Here is a 22,754-nt window from a genome sequence, read left to right as displayed (position 1 = left end):
AACTTTATGGTCGGAGTCGAAATCCTCACTAAGTTTCTTGAAAAGTCGCGAATTGAGAGCCTGGGATTTCACATGGTTCACAATTTTGATCATGGTTGAGAGAACGTCAGTCAATGGCTTGGGGAGCGGCTTGGCTATGAGTGCGTGGCGGTGGATCGTACAGTGTAGGCCTATGAGCATCGTACAGTATGGACCTATGAAAGCACTTCAGGAGCAACTGCCTTCACAAGCGTTTGGAAACCTGATCTGCACCCCAACATAGCTGGAGCACCATACAGCCTTTCAGATCAACCCATGACAGCCCAACTTGATCAAAGACGGAAGACACCTCTTCGAAAATGTCCTTTGCTTTCGTTGTGGTTTTAAGTGGGCGGAAAAATAGTATTTCATCCTTGAACTTGGCTTTATGCACGTACCGAATGAACGCTAACAGTTGGGCACAATTTGCCATGTCAGTTGACTCATCCAATTGCATAGAAAATCCGCATGGAGATGCCTTGATTTCTGCCACCACCTGGTCACGAATATTGGTTGACATTTCTTCAATGCGCCTCTGAATTGTGTTGTTTGACAACGAAAGAGAATTGAGCTTCTTGGCGCTTTGTTCTCCCAGCATGAGACGTACGATATCCTTTGTGGCAGGAAGGATGAGGCTTTCACCGACAGTGTGAGGTTTTTTCTGTTCTGCAATTCGCAGTGCAACTAAGTAGGATGCCTTTACGGCTGCCGTGGACTGCTGTTGAAAACTGCCGCTGCCATCGAAGCATGCTGTTTTCATGGCATTTTCCTTCCGACGAAAAAAATCATGGTCCTTGTCGCTGTGTTCAGGATGAACAGAATAAAAATGGCGCTTCAATAGACTTGGCTTCATAGATTGATTACCGAGAACTTTTTCACAAATCACACACTGTGGAGCTTCCAATTCACCTTTTTGGATGGAAGTGAAGCCTAACTTGAGATAACGCTCCGAATATTTTCGCATTGACATGATGCTGGTGAACGATAACTGTAACAATAAGCCGGGAAATAAGCAATGACAGTGTGGGGTGTAGAGACAAAACGAATAATATGACTTGTGCACAATGGCCAATAACAAACAGCTGTCAGTGTACAGCCGCTTTCGATATAAATTTAATTATAGTGCACAAGCTGCATGAGAGAGAAGTAAAATAAAAACTGCATTAAAAATATATATATAAAATAAAAACCACGCTTCCGCGTACCACGCGTCACCACTGAGAAAGTCCAAATGTACCACAGGTTGGGAACCCCTGATCTAGAGGTTATTAAATTATTGTGGACAATGTATTTAATCAAAAGGTTTGCTCTGACGAAGGGTTAATGCCTGAAATGTCATCTTCTCATTGCTTCTCGCAGCATTTATCAAATTTCAATGAACACTATTGACTCCAGAATGGATCGTTCTAGCCACTCGGCAACACAGAATGATTTTCAGAGCTCTGGCTTCTCCAATTTTCAGAAAAGAAAGGTGAAATGACAGGGATACCAACCCATGAGGGAGAAGAATTCACAGTTCTCTGAAATTTTTTTTTGATTACTTGCCTTTTGTAGAATTCACAGTGAACTTGCACTTGCCTTTTTAACTCCACCACCTAAGGTGGATAGTGGGTATTTCTTCACCTCTGTCTGTTAGCAGGATATCTCAAAAAGTTATGGATGAATTCAGACAAAATTTGGTGTACAGGTTGGGTGCGTGACAAGGATGAATTGATTCGATTTTGGTAAAGATCTCAATCCGGATGCAGATAAGAGAATGTTTTAATTTTTGAAAGCATTTCTTCATCATTGAGATGTGCAGCCAAACACGATATGTGGCACAATATCTCAAAAAGTTATGGACGAGCACAAAATTTGGTGGACAGGTTGGGTGTGTGAGAACAAATCGTTTAGATTTTGGTAAAGATCCGGATACAAGAAGTTTTTAGATGGTTATATACCATTGAGTGACTTTGGCCAAAAACGAAATACAGTAAACCCTCAAATATCGCGGATTCCAGCCAATCCCGGTTTTTGAGCTGTGACGAGTCATCATTTGTGTCCGTGTGTAAGATTACCTCCCATTACGAAGCTTTTGTTGTTTCCCATGCATCATTTTTAATGAGCCCAAATGTAAAACGATGGGTAAAATTGGTTGTGCCAAAACGCAGAGAAAGGTTCGAACGTCGTGCATGAAAGCGAGTCAAATATCTGTGAAAGTGTTTCCTCCAGCGCTTCGCAAAACAGAAAAGTTTCATTCCAGTCCAGTGATCCTCAACGAAAGGATGGAAAAAGCACTTAATGCTTGGATCAAGGACCAAACACAGAAAAAAGTAACTTTGAGTGGACCAGTGATGTGGGAGAAATCATTGCAGATTTACCAACGTTTCCACGAGGCACCCGGGTCTAAAGGTTCTAGTTCAACCACGGCTGCCCACAAATTCCACACCAGCACGGGCTGGTTTGAGAAATTCAAAATAATATTCGGCCTCCATCATGTAAAATTAGTTGGGGAAGCAGCATTAGCAGACCATGATGCTGCAAAAAAACACCCACTGCAGCTCATGGAACTGATCGAGGCAAAGGGATTTATGCCGCAGGTTGTTAACGCCTACAAGACAAGAATATTCCAGAAGAAGATGCCATCTGATACTTTCCTCTCCAAGCAGGAAAGATCTGCTCTGCAGTTCAAGGCAAGGAAGTAAAGGATCGTCTTATCCTTCTCCTACATGACAATGCTGCAGGGGACTTCAGGCAGAGTATGTAATATTTATTTCCCTCACCCACCTTGCTGTTTTGGGAAAATAAAAAGGTTAAAAGTTTAGTTTTTTATTATTTTACAAGTTTCTTTAAATTGTGATGTGCTTATTTATGGCTGCTGCAGACCTTCCTCTATATTTTCTTGAAGCCCATGAACCAATCGAATCAAGAATGCTGTCATAGTAAAAGCTCGTGTACAATGGGTGAGATGATGAGATGAGATCGAACTTGAATGGTGTGATGTACAATGATATTTCACTTTATACGGAATGGTTCATGTGTGCTGAGGTAGAGTTGAGATAAAGATTTGAATTGTCTGCAGAATAAAATATGCTTCTCAGGTTTCTCACAATGACAAAGTCAGAACTCAATATGTTTGCAGATTGGTGAGTCAATAGTGGCAGGCCATGAGTGAGTGGAATATAATCTCTGTTCAAATATACTATGGTCTTGTTAATTCCTTACAACTGTAACATATCTTTAAAAAGACTTATTACCTCCACCACCAAAGGTGTAGGAGGTTATGTTTTCACCCCTTTTTGTCTGTCTGCGTGCAGGATATCTCAAAATGTTGTGGACGGATCCCGATGAAATTGTGGACAGGTTCGGTGTGTGACAAGGACAAACTGATTAGATTTTGAAGATCTGGATCTGGATCCGACAACTAGAATTTTTTCAGTGATTCTTCACCATTGAGAGATAGGGCGAAACAGATATATAGCACGATATCTCAAAAGTTGTGGACGGATTCGGATGAAACTTGGTGGACAAGTTGGGTGTGTCACAAGGACGAATCGATTCAATTTTGGTGAAGCTCCAGATCTGGATCTGGATTCGAGAATTATTTGATTTTTAAAGTGATTTTTCATCATTGAGAGATAGGGCCAAAAACGATATAGTACTGTATAATATGATATTTCAAAAATGAATTGGGCCCGATATGTTCACGTGGATCAGGCATTTCGTGGCAGAGTTATGTGCTCCACCGAGTGCCCTTCTAGTTAATATATTGTTTGCCTTTCCCAATGTTGGGAAAGTGCTCTCGTGAATCCACCAGTAAATGCTCAAAGCGAATATTTCAAACCAGATGACTTTCAAACCATATGGTAATAATAATAACAAATGTGTAATCCCCACACTGGCCCAAGCACATCTGGGCTTGGTAAAAGATCTTCTTATTCGCCCATACTTAGTTAAAATGAAATATGTACCCCTCCGTTATGTTTGTTGCTCTGATACTTTAGTGTGTTAGTTAACTGTGTAACAATATAATCTTTTCTTTATTTTATTTAATTTGGTTCGCAAGTTCAGCTGCTTGGGCTAGTGCCAGCGAGTCAAACACCAAAGGCATTGCAGAGTCTCATTAACTCATCATTACCACAACTAGTTTTGTCATAACTCGTGCACAACTTTTATAAAATATCGTGCCATTATTATGGATCCAGGGTTGGAGTTTCGCAATGAGGGGAAGTGCTGGAGTTCCTCCCGAATACGGGTAACTCCGTGTGTCGGCGAGTTGCTAATCAACCACGAGCGCCGATTGGTACTGCCCATCCTGGCAGGGTTCGCAATATTTCGCATGTTACCATTTCCGGTGGATTGGTAGCATCAAGGGGGAGGGGGGGCTCTCGTATCCTCAATGCTTACCTAAGTTAACTTACCGTATCAGGTGCAGTTAAGCATAGCTGTTAAGAAGTACACACTGACTTACAAGAGCAAATTGTGTAGGGATAGAACTTCCCGGCTAGATGACGGATGGACTATACTGGACTAATAGAGGAAAAGACATGACGAACTGGGTACATTTATAACACAAGCAAGTATATTTCAGGCAGGTAAGGCAAAAGGACGTGCAAATATTTACAAAGGAACAAGACACAATGCAGAAATAACTTGTTATTAAGAACTTCTACAATCTTATCATATATTAACAGTGCAGGCACAATCACCATAATACCCCGAGGGAAGTTTGAAAGCAAAGAAAAAGAGAGAAAGTATCAGGTGCTTGCGACCTCTTTTGTACCTGGTGTGGCCGATGGCCCTACGCTCCCCAGTGTCTTCGGAGCGGAGGAAAACTGAGGGTGTCTAAGGTGCGTGATCGGAGGAGGTGCAAAATGATGGGAGCGGTGATTGCCGATGAGGTGCAAAGAGGAAAGTGTAAAGATGTAGGTCAGGGGGTTTTGGAAATAAAGAAAAGAACATGTGAGAGGATAGACTACTGAGAGTGGAAGAGGTCTGTTCGTGTAATGCCTAATAAGGTAAACTGCACACTGCCTGGCGCCTGGCATCTGGCTCGGACGTGGACTCAGTTCTGCTCCGTGACCCCAGGAACAAAGGGTGGGCCAGATGATGAGAGGAGAGCGGGCGTGCCAGATAAGAAAGCAGAGCAGGGAAGAGGGTGGGCTGGGCGAGAGAGACCTCTTTTATATTTTCCCAGCAGGGTCGGCGCTTGAGAGCGGAACAGGCAGAGCGATGGGTGTGCTACAGCGTCCTCATTGGCACACAGGCACTTACCATGGCTTTGGCCCCGCCCAGGCGAGGATTTTGCACTGGAAATAGTGTTATTCGCTCCGCACTTTGCCACACAACTCATCTCCAAGATCAACATAGGGTGGGGGTATTTAGTCACGCGGCTCTGCCAGGAATGCTCCTCCTCATCCCTGCTGGTCCCAAAAGGTGGTGGTGGTGGTGGTTGTTAGTGGTGATTGTGGTTGAGCGATAACAACAGTGGTGTGACATTGTGGTTGTAGTGCGGAGAGTTCGCGATGGAGGCGCTTGTGGTGGTCGTGGCATCAATAGTGAGTGTAGGCAAGTTTGAGTTAGGGTCTGATGATGTGGGGATTTTTTGAAGGCATTATGATGGTTGTAGAAATGTTGTAGCATTGGGGTTTGAGTACGGCGAAGGTCTGAGGTGCACGTCAGTTGGGTAATGGCATATGGTTTGAATGGGAAATGGCACGCATATACTAATGAACTGCCTATTGCAATGTGCATGCTTGCGTGATAGAGGGGTCGTGGGTGAAGTAAAATAAGTAAAGGATAAGAATAAAGACCTGCCTAAAAGCCCTCGTAACGCATTTTCTCCCATAAACCCAGTGGACATAAGGGAAGGGCTATCTATAGTCCGTGGGCTTTTGTAACATTTTCTGGATTTGTCATTTTTTGGGGTAGATTCGTGACTCATGTCTAAACACATCGAGAAACTTCACTGGTTTAGAAAAAAAGGGTGCCAGTTTTTCCATTAACATTTAGGGCCTCCATTTTTAATTTCAAAATGGCCACCGCCTAAAATGTTCTTTTAAAAATAATATTGCAAATTAACCATAACTATTCATTCAAATGTCATACAATATTTATTTTATTTTATCTGAACTCATAAAGGGGACAAAGATTCATTAGAAGCAAACTGAGCACTAGAAATACTGTAAATATTGGAAAAAAATTCAATATGGCCACCTGATTTTGGGGGTTTTCTATGTAAAATGCCATTACTTTTGAACCAATAGACAAAAGATGTTTTTGGTGTCTAATCATATGTTTTGGCACAGGAGGATTCCAATAATAACATATTTATGATTGGAACACTCTTTGCCAATCCTCCAAAACATTTAACAGAAATAATATAGAGCATGTAATTCAATATAAATTTATTTGGGTGGTTATACAATTAAAAGATGGATAAGTTTTTTTTCAAAGGTATGAAAATGCTACATGTATGAATCAGGAGTGTCAATGTTGCTGATTAAACATTTATAATTGTCATTGCCTCAATCATCTTCTAGATCTTCGCCAATCCTTGGTGGTGGTATGTTCGTACAGCTGTTGCCTTCCCCACCACATTTGCAAAGTTTGGTACAGACCACACTGTTTCCTCTGCATGAGCACCTTCTTGAACACTTTGATTTCTCACAGTTACACCTGACGAGCTGCAGCACTGAGACTGGAGCTGGTGCAACCTGAGAAAGAACAATCGGTAGCTTTTTGTCTTGGTTTCGCCACCCCAAGGTCAAAGGGTTAAGAAAAGTTGGGTTCAATGCCATATCCTGGCTCCAGATATTACACTGGACATGGGCACGGCGTATATATGTTCAATCCATGCTCCCTGAGTCGGTGGCAGTTTGTCAACTCCTTGTTCATCTGTGAGTTGCTTGAACAAAAACCATCTCAACATCTTTGCTTGCCCAAAGTGGACTCCAACTGGAGAAAAAAAAGAGAGCAAAGAAAGTCTTCACAACCACGAAGAACTTCTTCAGATGGCTCATCCCCTTCACCAAGGTCGGCTAGTGCTCTCAAAATGGTGGGGCTTGCCTTCAGGAAAGTTGTAAAGCACCCCTTCTTTCCCTTCCCTTGTATATGTCCTGTCGTATCACAGCCTGTGAGAGCATGCCAGTTGATCAAAGCTGCTGATTTCTCTGGGCCAAGCCTGTCATATATAGGCTGTAGGAAAACTTTCCGTCGTCTTTCGCTTGTGCCCATGATTATTTCAGAATGGTTGCCAAGTAGTGGTGTACTTCGTAGAGCCAAAAGTAGCACATCAGTGTCTTATGAATATATGTGGACATTCATTCCATTGCTTGCAACTTCTACAGCATGATAAATTATGAGTGTCTGCCTCTTCCTGTGTGCTGACACCATTTCATTGTTTCAACTTCATAATTCGTCATGACCTCTTTCTGTGTTGCAGTCATAACCTTGACAGTACTGTAGTGGATGAGCTGATGGGAAAGGTAGAGAGTTAGTGAAACCTTTGTGCTGCTGCTGGCGAGAAACATCTTTTTGTCTTTGATGCCTGTTGAGTCTTGAACAATGTAGGATTTAGTTCCCTTCAGCTTGCCTTTCCGCCGCTCTCTAGTCTGCTCCTTCAGTGATGCATTCTTGGTGTAATTATCAAATATAACTCGCACTTGACAATATCCACAAGCCTTTGAGTCAATGAGAGTGACAAAGGATGTTGCAAGTTCTTTGCAAGTCTTGAAATTTTTGACTGCCATTAATTCCTGTACCACTCCCATTCCATCAACTACAAGACATGTCTCAGATCCCTCTTCAAACTCGGCAAGTTGTGCAGAAGCTTGAGCTGTGTCATTGGCCACCAGATCTTCCAGAAGCTTTATCACTGTGCTCTTGTCTGTAGTGGGATGCTTCCTTGATCGATGGATTCCTGCAATTCAGCACTGAACTCGATCTCTGCAGAAATAAATTCCACTGTATTTTCTGCCTGATGTTCTCTGTTGCTGACTCTTTCTTTGGCTTGTATGTACTTGCGCCAGTTAATGGTATGACAATTTTTGTGATATTTAATGTCCCTTGAAAGAAAGTCGCCATCAATTATGATGTTTGCCAGGTTTACTTTCCATTGTTCATTCCCGTTAACATCAACTATGTTTTGGATTGACACTCCAATATCGACACTTCGACAAGTAATAAGGCGTTCTGTCTTAAGGCCCGGTCACACCTTGATGTTTTAGCCAGCGATGGCAACGTATTAAAATGTATGTAAAACGCTGGCTTACGTTGAACTTTTGATGTTTTTTTTTTAAAGATTCGGACGTATTCATAGCGACTTGGTCTTATGTATAACGCATTGGTAACGGACACAGAACGTTTCGTTGTGTTATAGATAACTTATACCAACGAATGCTGAACCTGTTGTCGGCCTACACAACCGATGCCCAACGATAGTCTAACTTAGGCATAGTGCGTTGCACGCATCGCCGACGATGTCGTGACGTAGCCTATTAAAAGGCTGACGCACAACGATTCGAATCATAACTGCCGTAGAAATGGTCGTGTCAACATCGCGGTCACACCTTGGCGATCTTGCCAGCGTATGCCGACCTAAGAAAAATGTGTCTAAAACGTTGGGGCACGTCAAATACGGTATGAGTAAGTTTGGTATACGTGAGTACAACGCGAAAGTACGCTATCATACGTCGTAGTAAGTAAAGTACGTCAAGAAATTTTAAACATGTTCAAAATTTTACGACGTACTCGGCGTATGACACACGTTCCGCATGCGATGGGGATAAGTTTTACACACGATATGTGGACGCTTACACACGTCCACAAAGGCTACTTATAAGCTACTCATAAGTCGAAACACGTCGCGGTAATGTCTTTTTTACGTGAAACTTATTTCTAACTTATGTTTGACGTGCTTTGAACCAATTCTTTACGTCGTCCCAACACACATCGACGTATGTAGACGTATTCCAATGACGTCTTCCGGTCGACAAAAAAAAAATGAACGTGTTTCTAGCTTACAACTGCCATATAAAGACGTGTTCCCAGCGGTTTTGGGAATTGGTATATAGAAATGCTGCTCATAAAAGGGGAACCCAACAGTGTTTTCGAGTCCTTTTTGAGTCGATGTCCATGTCAGCAGTAACAGTATCAGTATCAGTATTAGTATTAGTAGTAGTTTGTTCATGTTGGCAGTAGTAGGTGAGTGTGAGGGGGAGGGTGTGGGTTATGATGGATCGTCCTTGCGTTTAACGATTTAAATGATAAACTCAATGATTTAAATGGCTGCATCTCCACTGTTGAAAGTAGACGCTTGCGCTCAACAATTGGATTTTTTTTTACACTCAACGACTTTTAAACGGTACCACTCAGCTAGTTTCATTGTTTACAATGAACGATTTAAATTGCTGTCACTCGCCTTTGTTTTTTAACGCTGGGGTTTGGAAATTTGAAGCGTTTCTTCTGAACGTGTTAAAACGCTCAAACTCGACTATTTTAAATAGACGCTGCCGATGGACAATTGGAATCATAGCCAAGCTAGACATCGAAGTGTGAACATCCTCGTCATGCCGAAGAAAAGTTTGAAGAATGCTGCAATAAGTGTCCTGGCCATGGCCGTGGACGCTGACGCAAGGACGATCCATTATACCGACGTCTTTCAGCCTATGAGTAACTTAAAAGTAACGTCTGTCGATGTGTGGTAACGATCGCGTAACGTGCCGACAACACGTTAATCATAGGTTAGAAATAAGTTTCGGGTACGCTAAACATTACCTCGGCGTGTCTCAACTTATGATTAACTTACAAGTAGCATATGTTGACGTCTGTCAACGATCGCAGACCGTGCCTACAACTTGTGGCCAGCGTAGCGGAACGTGTGAGTCATACGCCGGCATACGTCGTGAAATTTCAAGCATGAAAAAATTTGAGGACAACCAAAAAGTACAACGTTTAAAGCCAACGTACAACGATGTATGGCAGTGTTTTTCAGCGTGCTCTCAATGTTATCAAAACTTACCCATAACGTATTCAACGTGTGCCAGCGTTTTAGAAAAAAAAATCAAAAAAAAAAAATCGGCATGCGTTGGCTAAAACGTCAAGGTGTGACCGGGCCTTTACCACCACAAATCTTCTCGTTTTGACAGAAGAAACAGTGTTCCTTTTGGAATGGAGGGTAACGAGATTCTGTTAGTGTGCTGGTAGATGCAGGAGTTGCTTGCTTTGGGGTGTTAGATGTTTGTGATGCGGGAGGGCGACCACCGACTTTGCTGTATGACAATACACTTGATTCTTGAGATAAAACTGCTTTGTCATATCTAGCTTTGCCTCTCAATGTGTTGCTTGTGTGTTGCTTTACCATGACATGATTTGTGCCACACTGCATATTGGTTGTTCAGTTCTTTTCCAGATATGCCACTCAGTTGTTGATGCAAAGGAACATACTCAGGGTTTTGATATTGAGCCCTCTTGCTTATACAGTCCAACAATGATTGGTATGATTCCAGTTCTGGTAGTCACAGATGCTCCAGTTGATGAACACCTTTAATGTCAGTGAACTTGTCTCCTTGACACAACAAGCAGATTCGAAAGTCAATGGAAGGTGCAGTTGCATGCTTCTTACATGATGGTTCTCCACAGAACGCCATGGTTAATCTGGAATCATAACCAAAAGTGAAATTAACAATTTGCCATAAATTTCAATGCCTTAAGTATTTTATAGGATGGGATGTCCACTGTGCATTTTTGGTCTTCTGAAATAAAGCAGTAAGTTATTTGGTTCACAGTGGCTTTGCATCATATTGCAAGCAGAAAATATTTGTCAGATACCAGTAATAAGTGTCACATTCATCCCAATATTTCTTGACATTAACATCAAACCTGTTGATATCCATGCAAACAGAGTTCAGATGAACAGTTGTCTCAACTACAATGCATTTGGTACCCAAACTCTATTTGCACACACTTTGAATTATATGTTCAAAATAACGTTAAATACCAAAAAATCATACATATAGGGTAAAAACGGCAGCCATTTTGAAATTCAAAATGGAGGCCCTAAAAGCTAATGGAAAAACTAGCACCCTTTTTTTCTGAATCAGTGAAGTTTATAGATGTGTTTAAACATGGGTGCAAAGAATCTACACAAAATTTTGCTTTTTTTTTACATAAGCCCACAGACTACTAAAAGGAATATTAATGAAATAACTGTCTTGGGACGCCCATATGTTGGGTGCCATTGCTTGAGGGGTGGGGAGTGCTGGCTTCACAGAGCCACAATACTACCCCCTCCCTTTTACCAGATTCGTCCGGAGTTGCCAGGCCATTGTGTAGTATGTAGGTGTTTCAGGAGAAACCAGCGAGCGAGATCCTTTTTGCCTCCAATCTGTACCTCTCAGGACCTCACTTCACACTCCTGTTTTTTTGTGTCCTGACCGCAGATACTGCCTCAATCCTCATCTTTCCTTCTGACATCATGCCCATCCATCATCCTCCCCAGGAGCGTGGTCTGCTCGTTGTCATTCCTGGAGGCAGGGTTTTTGCCTGCTTGGCACATAAAACAACACTAAGGGCATATCGGTCTCTATATATTTTCTGCTGCGACACCCTCTGTGTTACTAGTGGACTCTCTGCGGTGCCCTAAGGTTGACACATAACAATGTGCTTGAGATTGTTAGCCTGTATCTCACTGGGCTGCGACAGCTCGTGACAAAATGCGAACGGGATTCTCCAAAATGTCTCGAAACGTTCGCGGTGGGTCTCAATTTCCTCGCGTGAGTCGCACGACGTCGCTCTGGTGTCGCTTGAATTTTGAACATGTTCAAAAAATTTGTGCGACAAATTTTCTCTCAAAATAGTCACAGAGTCATCACGGTTGTCTCGAACCGGTCTCAAACCCTTCTCAATTTAGTTTCCGTGAGTCAGAAGGTGTGACAAATGTGAGACAACTTTGTGAGGCCTAAGTCACATTTGCTCTACGGCGAGGATACAGCGGCCGTACGCCCTCTGAATTGACAGAAACGTGCGGCGGCCGCAGAGTTTCTGCGGTGGCCTCAGGGTGGCCCTACGCCGTTTGGCTATATTTTACAGGTCGTAAGGTCACCGTGGAATTATAACGCGGAGTTATAACTTTTTTTCATTTCTACGTTCACCGAAGCAATTCGACAAGCCGAAAAAAAAAAAAAACTGGTAAGAAAAAAAAAAAAAAATTCAACCCATTCGTTACCGTCCGTCCGTCTGGCCGCACGTTCGCCTTGCAACATCAAATCAAAGACCGTACGGCAACCCCACGTTTTCGGGCTCCACAATTTCTAAGACCTAAGGCCTAAATCACATTTGCTCTACGGCGAGGATACGGTGGCCGTACGCCCTCTGAATTGACAGAAACGTGCGGCGGCCGCAGAGTTTCTACGTTCGCCGTAGCAATTCGACAAGCCGGAAAAAAAAACTGGTAAAATTTTTTTTTAAATTAACCCATTCGTTACCGTCCGTCTGGCCGAACGTTCACCTTAGGGCCCCCCTGCGGTCCCCCTGCGGTCGCCTTGCCGGCACCTTGCGTCTGCCTTGAAAATTCTATGGCCGCAGCAGGAACGCCCTAAGGTCACAGTGCGACATCAAAACAAAGACCGTACGGCAACCCCACGTTTTCGGTCTCCACAATTTATAAATACGCCGTGCGGCTCCCCGAAAAATAAAAACATATGTGACTGCTACATTGTGTGACCGTGGAAATCCTGCGGCCGCCGTATAATTGCTAGTGGCCGTAGATTTTAGAGACCCCACAGCCGCCGTGGCAAATGTGACCTCGGCCTGAGGGATTGGCGACCTATGAAACTAAATTGTGACTGATTGGAGAAAAAAATGATAATCTGTCCTGGGACCCCTGAGAGCGCGACAAAACTGCGATTCAATCGAGAATATTTTCGGAAGAAATTGCGACATAACTAAGGTCATGATTCATTTATTGAAGTATTTTGCTACAATATGTTGTTCTGTTATTTCAAAAGAAATTAATCAGAAATTTGCACAATGTATTGTCTACTCAATTTAATATATACATAGAAATCCACATGTTATCCATGCAATGTAATGTAGATAGATTCACAATATTTCAATCCAGATATGACTATAAAAACAACAACAACAAAAAAAAAAAACTCATAGTCCAAATTGTAAAACCAGCATTGTCTGTCCTCTTTCTCCCTTGTTCTGAGTAAAAGCACTACTACTACTACTACTACTCTAACAGTACTTGCCGTATACTACTATATATAAACTTGCCGTATACTACTACTACTCTAACAGAGTCCAACAACCTCTCAGGTTCTGCACTTCTTCACTGCGGTCCATCTCGCTTGACGTCTGATGACAATATGATTGCTGGAAGGGAGAGGCCTCATATACATATGGTCCCGATTTCTCAATTGTCACACACAGCTGTCGTGCGACTGTTGCACGACATTTGCGCGATGGTCGCACGACCGTCGTGTGATCGTTGCGCAACAGTTGCATATGCCAAAAAATTCTCAGTTTTGTCACCTGAACGTCGCGCGAATGTCGTGTGACATGTATGCGAACTCCAGGCGAAGTTCATCCCAAATTTTGCCGGGAGTTCGTGGGACATTCGTGCGATATTCGTGAGACATACGCAAATATGTTTTAGTATAAATTCAGTGTGATTCCAAGTGAAAATTATCGCTGTTTTATCGCAATTTGGTGTCTCCAACTAGTCGCGAGCTGTCGCAGCCCAGTGAGATACAGGCTTTACATAACTGAGTTGCAGAAAGTACTTTTTTTTTTTTTTTTTTTTTTTTTTTTTTTATACCTTGGTCGAGGCTCGTATGAGAGCTAACACACAACTCACAGCAAGGAGGCATGAGACAAGAGGGGCGGGAGTGGAAGGGACAAAACATTGGGGAACAGACACAGGTGAACTGTGGAAGGGAGAGGGATGGGGATGGGACGGGGAACATGGCGAGGGGAAGATGGACATTAAAGGGACTTTCAGGAAGGAAAGCAGGAGAATTGAAGGAAGTGGGCTTGGGTGGATTATCGGGGGTAGAAAAGATCGAGGATTTGGATGGGGGAAGATAAGAGGTGGTGGTGAACAGCTGTTTTGAAAGCCTGAAGGGAAGAATGGGAAAGAATAGAGTGAGGAAGTTTATTCCAAAGGCGGGAAAAAGAGGAATGAAAGAGTGAAGATGAGCAGTGATTCGTGATTTTGGTAGTTTTACCAGAAGGGGGTTGTTGGCGGACCTTGGAGCGCCCCTGTGGAAATGTGGTTGGGACAAATCGCAGAGAGAGCAGGGGGGCAAGGCTGGAGAGGAGTCGGTAGAAGACAGAAAGACCACCGACCAACCTGCGGTGATTGAGTGAGAGGCCCAAAGACTCAGCTTCATTGCGGGAGATGCCAATGATCTTAAAAGCCCTGGTTTCGACAGCGTGAAGTCGAGAAAGGTGGGAGGCAGGAGCACCAGCCCAGAGAGGGAGAGCAGTACTCCATCAGGCTACGGACAAAAGCTTTGTAAGTGGTCAGGAGCTCAAGAGGGCCGAGGAAGGACTTTGCACGACGGAGGATTCCCAGTCGGCGACTGGCTTTTGAGGCAAGGTTGGAAATGTGACTTTCCCAGGAAAGGTCATGGCAGATAGTGAGACCCAGAAGCTTGAAAGAAAAGACTTCTTCCAGAGGATTGTTGAGAAAGTGGATGGGGGGTTTTGTAAACGGTCCTTTCGAAGAGACATAGTGAGAGTGTGAGATTTGTCTGGATTGAAAGACATGTTCCACGTGTTGGACCAGTTTGTGATTTTATCCAGATCTGCAGTGAGCGAAGAAGCTGCTGCTTGCCGGTCTGAGGGATGACAGATGGTACGGCAGAGGGTTGAGTCATCGGCAAAGAGAAATAGAGGATTTTCCAGAGAGTCCGAGAGATCATTGATGAAAACCAGAAAAAGAACAGGGCCCAGAACGCTACCTTGAGGAACTCCAGCCTGCACAGGAAGAGGGGATGAAAGAACTCCATTTAGGGCCACACGTTGACTGCGACAGGAGAGGAAGTCTGCGAGCCATGAGTGGAGATGGCCTTGAATACCATGGGAAGAGAGTTTGGTGAGTAGGGCAGGGTGCCAGACTGTGTCAAAAGCACGTGATATGTCCAGGGATACGGCTCGGATTTCCTGTCTGGCATTGAGGACCTCCATCCATTGATGGGAGAGCAGTAGCAGCATATCTAGGGTAGAGTGACCTGGTCTGAAACCAAATTGATGATTGGAAATCAAGCCATTGGAGAAGAGGAAGGATTTCATGTCTGGAAGCGATGATGGATTCCATAACCTTGCTGATGATTGGGAGAAGGCTGATTGGTCTATAGTTACAGGGATCTGTTTTTGCACCTTTTTTATGCAGTGCAGTGATGTTAGCAGATTTCCAAGCAGATGGCAGATGACCTTGGGAAAATGAGAGGGTGAATAGAACAGAGAGAGGGTGAGCAAGAGCAGAAGAGCAGGCTTTGAGGACACGTGGGCTGATGCCGTCTGGACCGGTTGCAGAATCTGACTCGAGGTTTGAAAGCAAGCTCTCCACCTTGTCAGGAGAAAAGGATACAGAGTCCAGGGACAGTTGGGTGCGACTGGGTAAAGTGGGTAGAGATAGTGATGGGTTTGGGACACAAGATTTAGCTGCAAACACCGAGTTTAGACATTCAGCTTTATCACGTGTGGAATCAGCAGTGCGGCCATTTGAGGTAAGGGAGGGGATGGAGGGGGAACATACACCAGAAACAGATTTGATTAAACGCCACCAGGATTTTGAGGAGGGAGAGAGGTTTGAGAGTTCAGACTTGAGATGAGAAAGATGTTGTTTTCTGGCTCTCCTGAGGGTAGCTACACACTTGTTCCGAGCTTTGTGGAAAGAACTGAGATTGCCCTCAGTTGGGTTTGCTTTCCATGAGGCAAAGGCAAGTTGTTTCAGGACAACTGCCTCGCCACAAGCTTCAGTAAACCAAGGGCGGGAGGAAGGGTAAGACAACTGAACACGAGAGGGGATAAATCTGTGCATGAGGGAGAGCAAGTTTCTTTGAAAGAATTCCCAGGATGAGTTGATGTTTGAGAAAGTAGTGATAGGAGACCAGTCTGTAAGTTTGATGGCTGCTCGGAGACCCTGCCAGTCGGCTTGAGTGAAATGCCAGACTCGACGGCGGTGAGGTGGTTCTCTGATAACAGCCAGAGAGATGTCCACTTTAATAAGGACGTGGTCAGAAGAACCAATTGGAGCGAAGGAAGAGCAGCAGATATTGTCAGGGATATATACTTCCACAGTAAGTCATCCAAAATGGTGAAGGCGAGGGTAACATTGTGGAACTCGATCACAAGATTTTGAATGGGTTGTGAGCGATTTGTTTGGCGTGATGCAAAGAACTTGAATACACCTCTCATTTCACATGTTTAGATCATCATAAACCTGTCTTTCAAACCTATCAAATCCCAGTATCCTCACTTGATTAGTTATTTCCAATGATATTTATAAAGTGTGTATTTAGTGAAACAGACCTTTCAATTTTGGCTTTATGTGTCTGTATTTCTGGCCTTTACTCAGGAATGATCAAAGTACAGAAAGATTTCTGGGTATTTTACAATCAATTATATTGCTGTCTCGTGAAGATGAACAAGACCACTTGGTCAACCACAATTTAATGGATCTGTTATTCCACAGAGTTTGGAATGAAATAATTAAACCCTTTTAGGACCAAGAGACACATATGTCCCAAAACTTTAAAGTGGTATCCTCGATTTTTTTCCCTGCAATTTTCAATTACCATATATTTGTACATTGGCAAACATTGTAGCGAACACTGTGGAACAGCTTTTGTCGTTTTCATAATTTTACTTTTATTTTTTTTTTGAATTACAATAACGTATTTTTCATCATGCATACTCTTGAGTCTCAATTGATTCCTTAAGAATACAAAACAGCTGACATATTTATTTATACAGTGGTTATTCAGAGGGAGAGCACCGAAATGTTGAAGCAGATTTTTTTTTATTGGTCTGAATTTTTTTTTGGTCAATATCTGTGCTATGGGACATATGTGGCCCATGCATTAACTCTAAAATACTTAATATACAAGGAAATTAGCTTTATAATCATGATTATTACAGCCAAATTAAAAGTAAAATTCGACTTTTATCTGAAAATTACTTTCAAGATGCTTGTGGTTCTCAAAGGGTTAATCATAAAAAAAACAAGTATAAACAGTTTCATGTGTTCTCCATGAAGCTAAGCTTACCCTCGAGCAGCTGAACAGCTTTGCTGGACTCCCTGGGAGGAGAATCACATGGTTCCTGCTTTATATGCTCATTGCTCAAAACATCCTGGGAAATCTGAAAACAACTTTGGAAAGTTTCCATCGTTCCCAAATGAGGTTCACCTGTAAACCATTGGATAATTTGTTTCTTACTCAGGAATGCATTTGTGTGATTAGCACTATCACTGAGGATAATTAATTATATTATTATTATTGTTGTTATTCATACCTTTGACACATGAGGAGTAATCATCAATGAACTCGGACTTCACCTTTACTTCCACAATAAAATCTGAAAAAAAAAGAAAAATTTTTTTTTAAACCTTTACTTCCACAATAAAATAAACCCATTCATTGGCTTGCAGCCCGTCCTCCCACCCCCTCTCAGCCCGCAGCCCCTCCTCCAGCCCCCTCTCCTCCAGCCCCTCTTGACTTTCCCTGTATTATATATTGTGTATTGCATTGTGCCTCGGAGGTATGGAACGAAACTTGAAAACTAAGAATTTGTTGAGCATTCGTTCCATGGCCTGATCAAGGACAGTGATGAAATTTTTGATTTTGTCGACCGGCAGACGTGTGCAACACTCCATGTTGCGAACTCCCCCACAGCATGCACACACAAAGTAAACACGCTGTGCCGATGTTTTTTTCATGCGTGTTGTTTGTCGTTGTATTTGATTGGCCAATGGCTTTTCATGCGTTGTTTTTTTTTGACCAATCAAGAATGCCACAGCCTATAAATGGAAGAATGGGAAAAATGGGGAAAGCGGATCCATGGGATGTAGCACTTGAAACCAAATGAATCCTGATTACGATGTCCATGTATGCTCACCTACAAAGGAGGTATGCAGACGATAAACACACCAGAAGATTTGTTTATGATGCTTTTTGATTATTGTAGAGAATCCCTTACATATTTCAACAATTTTTGACCATAAAAATAAAGCTTCTCCAAAGTTGCATGTATTTTTGGTTTTGTCAAAAATCATTTGTGATGACCGACATTTTGATTTCGCCGGCGATCATATTTTCAACAAAGTGAGACGAATTTCCAATTGAACTTCAATTTGACTGGGCTCCCCAGATAGATATATATATATATATATATATATATATATATATACATATATATATACATATATATATACATATATCTAGTTACATGGAGTTTTATTCAGTATTTAGGGCCCTGTCACACCTTGACGTTTTAGCCAGGAATGGCAACATATAAAAATGCACGTAAAACGTTGGCGGACGCTGAGGTTTTGAGGTTTTTTTTAAGTTTGGTCGTATTCATAACGTGTTGGTCGTATGCATAACATATTAGTGACGGGCACAGAACGTTTCGTTGTGTTTAAGATAACTTATACCAACGAATGCTTAGCCTGTTGTTGGCGTTCACAACCTATGCCCAACGATAGTTTAACTTAGTCATAGCGCGCTGCTCGTATCGCCGATGAACTCGTGGCGTTCTCTGTTAAAAACCTGCCGCACGCCGGTTTAAATCATAACCGCCTGAAAATTGGAAGTGTCAACATCTCAGTCACACCTTGACGATTTAGCCAGCGTATGCCGACCTATGGAAAATGTGTCTAAAACGCTGGGACACATTGAATACGGTATGGGTAAGTTGTGTATACATTAGAAACACGCTGAAAAACAATGAAGTACGCTGGCATATTCCGTGGTACGTCGAGTACGTCGTGAAATTTCAAGCATGCTGAAAAATTTTACGACGTACTCGACGTATGGCTCACAAGTTCCGCATATGCTGGCATAAGTTCTCGGCACGCTCCGCGATCGTTTACACACGTCGGCCACACATTACTTGGAAGTTACAAATAAGTCGAAACACGTCGAGGTAATGTTTAGCATACCCGAAAATTAATTTTTAACCTATGAGTAACGTGCTTTGAACCTATGTGTAGCATGCTTTGAACCTATGTGTAACGTATCTCAAACGCACATTGGCGTATGTCGACGAATTTGATTGATGTCTTCTGGACGACCACAGAACTTACTGAACGTGTTTCTAACTTACAGCTACCGTATAATGGCGTATTGGCAGCGTTTAGGGGAATTGGTATATACAAATGGGCTTCACAAGAGGAACCCATCAGTTATCCAGACTCCATGTTGAGTAGATGTCAATGTCAGTAGCAGTAGCAGTTCGAGATAATTTAGTGATGTCGACGTTAGTAGTAGTAATAGTATTAGTAGTAGTAGTTGGAGAGAATTTAGTGATGTCGATGTTGGTAGTAGTTGTAGTTCGAGAGAATTTAGTGATGTCGATGTTGGTAGTAGTAGTAGTAGTAGTAGTGGTAGTTCGAGAGAATCCCGTGATGTCGATGTTAGTAGTATTAGTAGTAGTAGTAGTAGTAGTAGTTCGAGAGAATCCCGTGATGTCGATGTTAGTAGTATTAGTAGTAGTAGTAGTAGTTCGAGAGAATTTAGTGATGTCGATGTTGGTAGTAGTAGTAGTATTTCGAGAGAATTTAGTGATGTCGATGTTGGTAGTAGTAGTAGTAGTAGAAGTACTTTCAAGTAACGTGTTGCGAAGTGTGAACAACGTTTCGTGTAGCGTGCTTACAAAACATTACTCATAGGTTAGAAATAAGTTTCGGGTACACTAAACATTACCTCAACGTGTTTCGACTTATGAGTAACTTACAAGTAACGTGTTTCGACGCGTGTCAACGATCGCATAACGTGCCTACAACTTATGGCCAGCGTAGCGGAACGTGTGAGTCATACGCCGGCATACGTCGTAAAATTTAAAGCATGAAAAAAATTTGAGGAAAACCCAAAAATACAACATTTAAAGACAGCGTACTACGACGTATGGCAGTGTTTTTCAGTGCGCTCTTAACGTATTCGACATGTGCCAGCGTTTTAGACAAATTTTTCATAAATCGGCATACGCTGGCTAAATCGTCAAGGTGTGACAGGGCCTTTAATAACGCCAGCAATTGAAATAGAGATTCACAGCGATGTTTGTCCGAAGTAGCTGCGATTAACATGAGCGGGAGCCTTGACTGTGCTCATGCTCCTCATATAAAAGGGTATTCCTTGTGCATCAAATTGCAGTGTATTTTTTTTTCAAACTACTTTTCATATTTATGTTGTGGAAGAGGGTGTTTATGGAAAATCACACACAAAATAAAACCATATAGTGAATAGTTCATTTGTAATTGGACCTAATCTTGACATGTTTTTGTAATTCACAATATTCTGGTTTTTTTCCGTGTCAGATTCAGTTTTCCATTTCAAGTCACAAATACTGTTAATTCCGTCAGTTTTCAGTGATGGTGGAAAATTACTGGTTCTATCGTACTCACAGCCAGTCTTTGCTTCCCATCGCAAAGACAGTTTCCAATCCAGTTAGCTACCTAACTAGCAACTCCACAAGCCCTCAACCTTAAAGGTCCCATGACACTCAAAAGTTTCTGGTTATTTATATATTAACTTGACCTTCCTAGTGAAGAAATCACCCATGTTTCTTTTATAAAATCAACAATGGGATAATTAGACCAATATTTCGAACATTTGTAGTGCTTGTCACAACTTGCTATGCCCTGCCCCTCAAAAAAGTAGAGTTCAGCAAACCGCAAGTCACGTGACCGTTGACATCATCTCCAGAGCGCGACTCGCTCAGAGTCGATTGATTAGACGTCGCGTGCCGTATAAAGTACGTACAAATGCATTGTGCACATGTGTTTGCTATCTCACTGATCGTCTTAATTCCTGTGATTGTTGCGCGGAAGTTTTTATGTTTTAGCCTTCCTTTCGAAAATGCCTGCAAGATGTATCGTCGCAGGATGCAGCAATACAACCAAAGACGGTGTAAGTAAGCCTTCATGTATTCCCGAAAGATGAGAATCTTCGGAGAATATGCACATCTAAAGTGAAGCTGACGAGGGGAAACTGGAAAGGCCCCAGCGACACGAGCGTCATTTGCAGCGCCCACTTCGAAGACAGTGACTTTGATCACGGGCTCTATTCGCTGTTCAGTTTGAAGAAGTTGAGGAGGCTGAAACCTGATGCAGTACCCATCATCAAAAGCAATGTCGTCCGATAAATCTGACGTGCTGTAGCTTTCTTTTATTATTCTCTTTTCTTCATTGTTTTCTACTGGCGCTACATGACGACAGCAGGAATAAAATAAATAAAAATGCAACAGAACGTCAGATTTATTGGACTACTCTAGACAATTGTGTCGCAAGTTGTGTTCTGCACACAAGTTTTCATCGTATCCGGACAGCGAGATTGCTTTGTTTTATGCGCGGAGAGATACGGCCGATGACATGGGCTGGCCTTGCTTGCGATTCATTCGCCGCGGAGCAACATGCCCACTGCACTGCGCTGATCACGTCACCTCACTAAAATATTTCTGATATCGAGCAGTATGCAAGTCGAATTTACATTATTGAATTACGAATAGGATTTAGTCTAACCAGTTGTTATTGCCGAGTCTTCCTTCGATGTCCTCCCGATCATCGTGAACTCCGGGAATTTCATCGCCAGTTTCCTCTGCTTGTCCTGCTTCGGGCTCGAACTGGTAAGGCCGTATTCCATTTCCAGCTGCCTGAACTTCACCTCCCGCGACTACGTTATCCGACAATTCTCCATCCGATTCAGATCAAAATCCTTCATTTCTCTCACACTCATTGTCGCTACCAGACAAATCAAAGTCCATGTCATCCATTATTCAAAACCAAATGTTTGATTTTTTAAAAGCAGAAATGAACGAAGCATTTGAGTCGACCATTCGAATGTGGAAACACACAGGAAGCCAATACAATCACGTATACCACCAACCCGAGTAATTTGCGTGCAGCCTTTGTTGTTCTGGAGATGACGTCATGTGGGTTACGCGTTGTTCAGTAGATTTCGGCAGAATTTTTAGGGGCGTTCCCAAAGAGGTTTGTTTTTTTAATTTTACATTTTGCAAAACGAGTATTGTGAAAAAAATTGTCAGATCAGAAATCACGATGAAAAACTCCTATAGGACACACACACACACACACACACACACACACACACACACACACACACACACACACACACACACACACACACACACACACACACACACACACACACACACACACACACACACACACACACACACACACACACACACACACATATATGCAATTTCAGTACTTTTGTGTGTCATGGGACCTTTAACTAACAACCTACTATGTAGTACCTAATCAAATGCCTTCTTAAAGTCTAGATCAGTGGTCTCCAATCTTTTTAAACACAAGATCACTTTTAGAACCTAAATGCAACACAAGATCAATCCATAAAATTCTACTTCATTGAAACCACAAAAAAAAAAAAATGTACCCTATGCATAACACTCACCTATTATTAGTGTGACACCTGTGCATGTACACTATCTGTTAGTGCTTTGAAGTCTGGGTTGTATTTTGAAATGGCCACTCTCATACA

At 42.4% G+C, this 22,754-nt stretch overlaps 1 protein-coding gene across 1 annotated transcript in view; it reads right to left on the bottom strand.

The window, feature by feature from the left end:
- Positions 1–22,754, bottom strand: part of LOC147009514 (uncharacterized) — a 55,444-nt gene that overhangs the window by 27,244 nt on the left and 5,446 nt on the right. Inside the window, exons 3-4 of the mRNA XM_085861269.1 lie at positions 17,527–17,589; positions 17,280–17,420 (exon numbers count right to left, since the gene is read on the bottom strand). Coding sequence (XP_085717395.1) covers positions 17,280–17,420; positions 17,527–17,589 — 204 coding nt within the window. The remainder of the gene's footprint in view (positions 1–17,279; positions 17,421–17,526; positions 17,590–22,754) is intronic.

This window comes from Eptatretus burgeri, chromosome 17 (assembly GCF_056783735.1).
Source record: "Eptatretus burgeri isolate ZD-2024b chromosome 17, Ebu_testis_v1, whole genome shotgun sequence".
Classification (NCBI taxonomy): domain Eukaryota; kingdom Metazoa; phylum Chordata; class Myxini; order Myxiniformes; family Myxinidae; genus Eptatretus; species Eptatretus burgeri.
Note: the sequence above shows the minus strand (reverse complement) of the source record. Positions and strands in the feature narration are given on the sequence as shown.